We start from the raw sequence: 9,505 nt of genomic DNA on the forward strand, positions 1-9,505 counted from the left end.
TTTTTTTATTTGAAAAATATGAAAAATATTGACCGTTATTACAAGACTAATTAGATTTACTTCTTACGTTCCTGGTGCTATCAAAACATACATGCATATCGTGATACATCTTTATATGATTATTATATATGTATATTCTATTGAGTCATGAAATGAAGACACTTGCGTATGCATTTGTTGCTTTACTGTGCTTCGGAATTATGTCTTACCCTTGATATGGAGTGGAAAACAATAGCATTTACAATATTAGTTGTAAGTTTGTGTTTTTTGGCAATACCAATTAAAGTGGATCCAGATAATAATGAAGATATTAAACTTTTTCAAAATTATGTTATTCGTTATAATAAATCTTATAGAAATAATCCATCAGAATATGAAGAAAGATTTAAACGCTTTCAGGTAAGCCATAGAAAATTGCTATTCATAAAAATATTACATAAATAATTCAATTTTACATTATATATTTTTATTTTTAAAAATTTCATTCTTGACAGATAATAGTTTTAAAAATTTCCCGCGTTCTTATATATATTCTTCGTTTTTATATTTATTTATTCTATTTTCCGAAATATATTTCGAAATCATATGATATTAGCTAAGATATAATATAGTAATATATATATAGTTTATTTTGATGGTATAATGTTCGATATATTTACACAATTGATAATTGATTATGAAATTTAAAAATACTTATCAAGAAATTGAAATTTCTATAATACTCATAATAAAAGATACATGCATAATATAAAATATTATAAATTATTTTTTGTGGAATTATATAAAAAAATAATTAATTCCTTTTATGTGATAAATCTAATAGATTTATAGATATTGTTCTTATCGCAGAGATCGTTGCAACATATAGAAAAAATGAATGGTCTCCGATCATCACAAGAAAGTGCTTATTATGGACTCACTGAATTTTCTGATATGTCGGAAGACGAATTTCTGCTACATACCCTCTTACCTGACTTACCAATAAGAGGTAAATAGAATCTTATAAAAAAAGATGGCTATTTGATTTTTTTAAAATTTTTATAAATTAAAATGTTTTTGTATTTTATCATTTTAAAAAGATTGTAATTAATTTCATTATATTTACATGAATAAATAAAACAATATAAATATTTATTAGAAATAAATAAATAATTTGTCAGGAGAAAAACACATGAATGCATCGTATCATCGCAAGCATCAGGTACCTATTGATCGAATGAAAAGATCAATTAGTATACCTTCAAGATTCGATTGGAGAGATAAAGGAGTAATAACTCCAGTACGTAGTCAAGGATCTTGTGGTGCTTGTTGGGCTTTTAGTACTATTGAAGTTATTGAATCGATGTTTGCAATAAAAAATGGCACTCTACATTCTTTGAGCGTACAAGAAGTAGGATATTTCATATATATTTTAAAATTTAATAAAAAATAGAAAATATCGTTTTTTAATTTCTTTGATTGGTCAGATGATTGATTGTGCGAAAAATAGTAATTTTGGATGTGAAGGAGGAGATATATGCAGTTTGCTCTCGTGGTTATTAGTATCAAAAGTTCAGATACTTCAAGAATCTATTTATCCACTTGTAGGAATGACGGGTACGTGTAAACTTGGAAAGTAAGTATATCGCAACAATTATATTCGAATAATAATATGTGTAAAATATGGATCGTGATTAAATAATATATATTGTTTTTATAGAATGACAGATAAAACATTTGATATAAAGATACGAGATTTTACGTGTGATAGGTAAGAAAATTATATTACTTATAATTATATAATATTGATAGTATTTTAAATGATGGATTATTTTCAAGTATTAAATATTCAATTGGTAAAAGAATGATATCTAATGTAATTATTTAAAGATTTTTTTACATAAATTAATTATTAACATTCTCGTATCTATACATTGATTATTGAATTTACACGAAAAATAAAAATCTTAGATTTTTTTTCATTAATCTAATTGTCCATAATATAAATGAAATTAAATTATATTAAAAAAAAATTTTATTTTATTATTAAATTATTTAATTATTAATATTTTATTATTAAATTAAAAGAAATTTTTAACTTATTCATCATTATATTTATTCATCAATACTTGAATGGTCTATCTATCGTCTGGTGTATTTGCCGTTAAGAAGATTAAAGGTTTAATGGATTTTAGTTTCGTAGATGCAGAGGATGAGTTATTGATAGCATTGGCCACTCATGGACCAGTAGCGGCAGCAGTAAATGCTTTATCCTGGCAAAACTATTTAGGTGGAGTAATACAATATCATTGTGATGGTTCTTTTGATAATCTGAATCATGCTGTACAAATAATAGGATATGATAAATCAGTTGCCGTACCACATTATATTATAAAAAATTCATGGGGATCAAATTTTGGGGACAAAGGCTATATGTACATAGGAATAGGCAATAATTTATGCGGTATAGATTTTTTAATTTGTACTTACATATTTTAGAAGCTATATTTTTTTTTATATCAAATTTTTTTTTATATCAAATATTTTTTGTTAACAGGCATAGCAAATCAAGTTTCGTCATTGGATACTTTTTAAGATAATCCATAATATAAATGAAAATATTTGAAGAAATATTTATATCAATTTTAAAATGTAAATAAATTTATAAATGTGTTCTTTAATTGAGATAAGAAATGACAATAATATTAATAATAATAATAAGATATATTAAATTATAATTCTAATATTTGTTATACAATTAACAGAATATTTATGTTAATATTGTACTGTATATTTATCTTTATACAGTCATTTACATATTTTTTTTATAAATATTTTAATAAAATACTATAATAAAATAAAATATAAATTTATTGTCGACACTATATTATGCCTTCGATATTTCTATTATCTTAATACTTACGTATTCTGTTATTTAAGGTATTATCAAATTATAATCATCATTTCTTTTTATATCCATTTTACATTTAAAATTGTTTTAATTATCATCTGAATTCCAACCATTGCAGGAAACAGATAACATTGATTTCATTTCTTTCGTTAATGGTGGAATCATATGACGAGGTATCAAAAACGTGGATAGATTGAATAAGTCCAAAAATACTTTGTACCTGTCACTATTGATGAAAAATCGAAATTATTGATGAAATGTGTCTATTATAATAATAATATTATAATATTTTTTATAAATATATAATATATTTTTTTTAACCTTAAAGTTGATTTTAAATATTGATATCCTGAAGATCCTCCTGTTCCGAGTTGTTGAGATCCGATCATTCTTTGAACCATTAAAACATGATTATCTAATGAACAAAGAAACAAATTATTCATATACTAATACAAAATTTTTTAAGTCGATTAAATAAATTTTTCTTTTCTTACACCTCCATTTAGTAATTAAAGAATCAATGTCCATTAATGCGTTCAAAATTTGGTGAGGTTGACTAAATCTTGGTTCATCTCGATATAATGTGATTAATACTGCTCCTTGAAGAGCAGCATACGCGAATCTTCTTTCTCCTCGAGATACAAGTGCATTATGAAGAGATTCATTGAAGATCGTTTCGAATACTGCTTTTCGAGAATGTACATTTGCTAAATGATAATTTCTGAGTTGCTCCTTTGTATATTTCTGTGAAAATAATAAAAAACATTAACAATTTTTTAATAAATTTATTCGCATATTCAAAATTTTTAAAAAATACAATTACTCGAGCAAGTTGCTCTTGTTCGTCGAGCAGATTTTCCACGGATCTTTTGTATTTTTCCCAAAAATCGAAATTGTGAGTTTCAAGACCTGGTGTTCTTGCTAACCATTTTTGAACGAGACAACTGAGACTAGGTTCTTCTTCTGAACGTTTAATCGCCTCAATAGCTTTTGGATCTCTTCCGAACACTCTGGTGTAATTTTGATTATACTTAACTCTATGCTCTTGTTTTACACCTAATTTATTCTCCAATAAACGAAATTGTAGCGATTGAAATCCTGAGGCTGGGCATAAATAATCTCTGAATGCCATAAAATCTAACGGTGTCATAGTTTCCAAAATTGTCACTTGGTCCACTAATAACTGAAAAATATAAGTAAATATATTAATTTAAATTATTTAGCTTTTCAATAAAGAAATGTTAATATTCGTATCTTCATATCATTTTTCATTAAATTATATCCTTTTTTTAAATTTTATTATTGTCTTTATATATAGACAGTCAATCGATTTTACGAAGTCTAAGGAGAACCGCATTCGCATTTATATGGTTGCCACACTCGTGCTTTACAACATAGAAGAAATAAACGCGTAATGTAGAATTAATCATTTTTTTTCTAATTCTTTATATGATTAAATATTATGTGATTTAAAAAAAAAAGATCAAAATAATAAATAAATAAAAAATAAATAAAAATTTTATCATAATTGTAAGTTTAAATGTGTTGGTTTAAATAAGTTTAAATAAATAAAAATTTTATCATAATTGTAAGTTTAAATTTGTTTTGGTAAGTTAAATATTTTATTTTAATTTTTAATAAAAAATATAATTTTTATACGATTTAAAAAAAATAAAATTGTTGCATTAAATTCTATTTATTTAAGATTTATTAAATCCTGTTACAGGATTTTTTTAATAAAACAAGAGAAGAGAATATGACGACCACACCTGGATTCTGTGGCATGGAAAGAGTGCCATTGAGCTTGTTACCTAACTCATCTATATATGTTGGTACAAGGTGTCGCATATCATCCAACAATATTAAATTACTTAGATCTCACTATTATTTTTGTAGTTCTCACAATTTTTCTTATTTCGAAAAAGAAGAAAAATAATAATAATGAATAAGTGTCGCATTGCTAAGTACCTTGATCTATTTGACAATATATGTAAAAATATTTTTGATCATAGATTGTGAAAAATATATATACAATAATATATTGCAATAATAAGCAGTTTTAAAGAAGTCTTTTTTAAAATAAATAAAAATAAAAGATTAAGTTTACAGATTAATTTCTAATATTTTTAATTTTTTTTCATCATTCTGTTTTTTCGTAAAAAAAAGATTATAAAGATTACCGTTATTTGATAGATTAAAAATTTATTAATAGATTAAAAATTAAAAGTCTTGAATTAAAAATAATGTTTCTTTAAATTAAATATGATAAATTATATATTATGATATTTTATAAAAATAGTGAATTTTTTTTAATAATAAATTTTATTTGTCATAGAAAAAATATAACATAAGATTTCAGTGATGTTCAAAATTTGATTAAAGCATTGCGGATAAAGTATGCTTGTCATAAATTTCAATATTCTAATTGGCTTGAGATTAAAGGTCGTTCACATTTTTTCCATCACTGTCATTGTCAACATATGATCACTGGTCAGCGGCCTTTTTTTCTAGAGTATAGGATTACTCAGTGATGTGTTCTCTTTCTCTGACGCAGGAAAATTATTTATCATTATTTTTTTTCGTTTATCGTACATTGTTTACTCATTTTTTTTTATTATTATAATAAAAAAAATTTATAATATTATCATATAAAATTTACATAATATAGTTATTTTAAAAATTTTAATTTTGCTTACTTTTAAAATGAGAACGATGCGATTTAACCTTTTTAAAATTTCTAGAGTTCTTGATTCGTCTAAAACTTCGGAAATTCTGTTTTTCTGAATGGAAGTATGACAGTTAGAAGTACCATTCAAAGCGCCAAAGTTGCTTGGTTCGGAGTTAAAGAGTGCTCTGACTGAATCTAATTCGTAGATAATTTGTTTGAACCAAAGTTCGTATGCTATGAAAATAGGAGAAAACATAATTGATCAACCGATAATTTTATCAAATTATATTTTTTTATTTCAAACATGAATAATATACTAAAACTACATTAGTAATAGAAATAAATTGAAAGAGATAATTCAATATTTATTATATAACATGATTTATGTTTATTATGTGTTATAAATTTTTAATGATAAAAATTTTTACCCTGATGAGTGATGATAAAAAGATGTTCATCATGCACTTCTTTGTTATATTCAGCGCTCAGTAACCTTTGTGCGGTTAAAATTTTATCCAACCGAAGGTATTCACCATATAGCATACCTTCAGCCAATTGATCGTTCTCTTGATCATGATCTTCCCTAAGAATAAATCATTACAATTCATTATCAACAAATATTTATTATATAATTTAAAATATATATAAAATAAATATATATAATTATTAATTTTATTTATTTTCAAATGAAAAAAAAAATGACAATTTTAAAACAAATAAAAAATTTCGTCATTTGAATTATTGTTACGAATTATATAGATTTTGATAAACAAGAAAATATTTTTAAATGATTACTTACGCAATACCATCCGATAAAGGACAAGCCATCTTTTTGTACTTTTTGAAAATAAAACGTATTTCGAATTTAAATTAACTTAATATATTATTTTTTAATTAAAATTATTACACAGAGCAATAAATAAATGTTGCAGTGAATTATAGCACTAACTGTTCACAATAAATAAACTTTTTTTTAAGATAACATTTTCTACATTTCGATAAATATCATTTATTTAGACGAATAACAAAAAAAGATACATGTTGTTAGTGAGGTGGTTGAGACACGACTGAAAACTGAATGATGACTATCGTCGCGACTTGCGAAACTATCCCTCTTATATTTCTAAGATTGAGAAACATATGAATGAACGATTGACGATTATGTTTTCTTTATATGATTTTCAACAGAGCAATTATAAATAATCTGAAGATTTTTATTATTATAATTTATTTAGATTTTATATAATTTAATCGCCTAGAAATTAAAGTTAAAAATTTTTCAGTCGATAATTCGATTCAATATTATATGTATTTTTATTTTTTTAATTACAGAATATCAATTGTCGAGTGATTATTGAATATAGGGTTTTATCTTGATAACTACGTTTTTTTATTTAATTATCACGAATAATAATTAAATTGATTTTGATTCACAAGCGATTTTGTAAATGAATTGAATGAAATTTATCTCAAGATAAGATCTTTTGAAAGATTAAAATTTCATTATTATATCATTATTTGAAACAAAAATTATAAATGCAATTTATTTTTTTAAAATTATTAATCTAATGCAAAATTAATAGATGTCGTGGAAGTGATATTTTTTAGTCAATATATTAGGACAAAGTTTAGAATCTGAACATAATAATATTTTTAACATTACAATATTTATTTATACGATATTATATAAGAAAGGTAGATACAAATAATAATATCAGTTGTAATAAGTAAATATATATTTGATCAATCTTCTATTTATTTCTTTCATTTTCTTTTTCCTTACATCATTTTTTATCTGTCGATAAAATAGATAGTGATAAAATCGCTATATCTTTTAGTCATCATGATGCGTAATGAAGATGAAAGATGTCGCAAGTAGTACAATTGATCATCAAATTTTGAATTATATTAATATTATTTATATATTTAATAAAATTAATAAAAATGATTAAATATTTTCCTGAAATAATAATTCTGAAGATTATTAAAATATTGTTATATGATTTTTTTAAAATATTTTATTTTTTCATTTGTTATCTCATTAATGTATACAATCATGATCGTAATATTGACCGTTTTCATATTCGCAAATACATATTGCGTAATGCTGACCCTTGTGATCATTTACACAATTATTTTATGTCAGAAATGCTCTCGAAATTATGCAGAATTGTATCTATTATTGATATAAAATTCATTGACATTCATAGCAAAAATAACGCAACAGATATAATATTTTTAATATATTTTTTTAATATGTAAAAATAATTATTTTGATATTTATAATATATAATTTTTTATTTTATTTTATTTTATTTTATTTTATTTTATTTTATTTTATTTTATTTTATTTTAATAAAATAAATAAAATAATAATGTAAAATTTTATATTATTTTCAATAAAACGAAAACTGTGACACAATTGAAAATTGTAAATCAATCATTTTATTAAAATAAATTCAGTTTAATGATTTTTTGTGTTTTTGTGATAACATTAAATATTTTTAAGTATGCGATAATTTATATGCAAGAAAATTAAATTAACTTTATCGATACATTAAATTAGCTATGATCGAATATCAAAAATTTATAATGTATTTATGATATACAAGATAATTGTCAAGTCGTTATATAATAAATATGTATAAATATAATTTTTTTTTTTTATGAAAAAAGTTCTCTTTTAAATTTTACGTTATTGTAACAATAACCAAATGTTTTAATTTAATTTAATTTATTTGTTTACTTAACACATAATTGTCCAATTTTACGATACATTTTTTCGTAATTTTCCAAACAAAATGAAAACTATCATCAGAATAAATAGAAAAAGAAAAATACACAACAAGGAATAAACAGAAAAAGAAAAATACACAACAGATTTGTTTATCTAGTTAGCTTGAATCATATGATGCAACACTTTAAATTCCGTTTCAGCAAGAACTAGCATTTCGTAATAAGTACTTAGAAGTAAAAATAGAATTATACATCTTTCGTACAAAAAAAAAGATACTTTTCGAATTTATTGTTTTATGCCAATTCACTGATTTTAATGAGTTTGAAATTATTATTGAAATTTATTGTTATTTTACACATATAATATTATATGGAAAGAAGTGTACAATAGGAATGGAAAAATAGATATCGTATCGTAGTTTTTTTTACTCATTATATAGAAAGATTCTGAACTTTGCATATTATGATATATTAAATTTATGCGAGCGTTTACTTTATATGAAAATGAAACAACTGGTATTTAAGAAAATAAAGCATCTAAAATTTATTTACTTTTGCAGAAAATAAAATATGTTGAAAATCATTCTACACTTTCGAAATATCAGTTCACTAAGTCATGATTCTCTTATTGCACTCCTGTTGCACATGTAATTGGATTTGATGTTGGGTTTGAAGTTTGATATCCTGAAATTGATATATTAAAATTAAAAGCACTTATTGAAGAGATACTTAAAAGTGATTAAGATATTTCCATTCGATCGAATTATTTTAAAATCGAATTTTTTTGATAGATTAATCCTTTCATTCCTAAACATTCCAATGTGTCGAATGAGGATAAGAATTTTATCATTTTGGACAGATAATCAATCAATGAATATTTAAACATATTTTCTAAAATCAATCTTACTTCTTTACGCAATAAATTAATATTAATTTTTATTTAACCATACTATTTCTTGTTACTCAGATGAGGAAATAGCGACAGATGATTCTTTATATCCGAAAGATCTTTCTATCAGAAATGAACACTGTTCAATTGATTTCTGTTCTTCTCAAGCGACGATGGAACTTTTTCCAACTTCATGAAATGAAATGAATGAAGAAAATTGTGTAAGTGATTCATTTTTGTCGCGTTAGGCATATACATATGAAATTTTCCTCATCTTATGTTATTTTTCACCATTATTTGGAAAATGAACAAATAACAATAA

General features: G+C 23.1%; 2 protein-coding genes across 4 annotated transcripts; one reads left to right on the forward strand and one right to left on the reverse strand.

Moving 5' to 3' along the window:
* Positions 1-63: 63 nt before the first annotated feature.
* LOC108002918 (cathepsin O-like) lies at positions 64-3,217 on the forward strand. 2 transcript variants are annotated; one of them, XM_017064910.3, is made up of 7 exons: positions 64-399; positions 850-988; positions 1,161-1,390; positions 1,467-1,615; positions 1,700-1,750; positions 2,175-2,443; positions 2,537-3,217. In XM_017064910.3, exons 1-7 carry the CDS (start codon positions 169-171, stop codon positions 2,572-2,574), a joined length of 1,107 nt encoding a protein of 368 aa, XP_016920399.1. In that variant the 5' UTR covers positions 64-168; the 3' UTR covers positions 2,575-3,217. The 2 variants fall into 2 exon arrangements, with proteins under 2 accessions (XP_016920399.1, XP_061927333.1); XM_062071349.1 differs by having other exon boundaries at positions 132-399; positions 832-988.
* On the reverse strand, positions 2,683-6,699 carry LOC108002917 (tryptophan 2,3-dioxygenase). Of its 2 annotated transcripts, XM_017064909.3 has the most exons (7): positions 6,358-6,699; positions 5,987-6,141; positions 5,587-5,792; positions 3,714-4,073; positions 3,385-3,634; positions 3,212-3,305; positions 2,683-3,116 (listed from the first exon to the last, which is right to left on the reverse strand). In XM_017064909.3, the coding sequence occupies exons 1-7, from the start codon at positions 6,384-6,386 to the stop codon at positions 2,978-2,980; spliced, it is 1,233 nt and encodes a 410-aa protein (XP_016920398.1). In that variant the 5' UTR covers positions 6,387-6,699; the 3' UTR covers positions 2,683-2,977. The 2 variants fall into 2 exon arrangements, with proteins under 2 accessions (XP_016920398.1, XP_061927332.1); XM_062071348.1 differs by having other exon boundaries at positions 2,683-3,305; positions 3,387-3,634; positions 6,358-6,671.
* Between the last annotated feature and the right edge of the window lie 2,806 nt (positions 6,700-9,505).

This window comes from Apis cerana, linkage group LG2, assembly GCF_029169275.1.
Source record: "Apis cerana isolate GH-2021 linkage group LG2, AcerK_1.0, whole genome shotgun sequence".
In the NCBI taxonomy this organism is placed as follows: domain Eukaryota; kingdom Metazoa; phylum Arthropoda; class Insecta; order Hymenoptera; family Apidae; genus Apis; species Apis cerana.

Coding starts and splice junctions, on each gene's coding strand:
- LOC108002918 (XM_062071349.1), top strand. CDS start 169: ATGCATTTGTTGCTTTACTGTGCTTCGGAATTATGTCTTACCCTTGAT. Junction 989..1,160: donor ACCTGACTTACCAATAAGAG/GTAAATAGAATC, acceptor ATAATTTGTCAG/GAGAAAAACACATGAATGCA. Junction 1,751..2,174: donor CGAGATTTTACGTGTGATAG/GTAAGAAAATTA, acceptor AATGGATTTTAG/TTTCGTAGATGCAGAGGATG.
- LOC108002917 (XM_017064909.3), bottom strand. CDS start 6,386: ATGGCTTGTCCTTTATCGGATGGTATTGC. Junction 5,793..5,986: donor TTTTATCATCACTCATCAGG/GTAAAAATTTTT, acceptor CTATTTTCATAG/CATACGAACTTTGGTTCAAA. Junction 4,074..5,586: donor GCATCGTTCTCATTTTAAAA/GTAAGCAAAATT, acceptor TATATTTTTCAG/TTATTAGTGGACCAAGTGAC.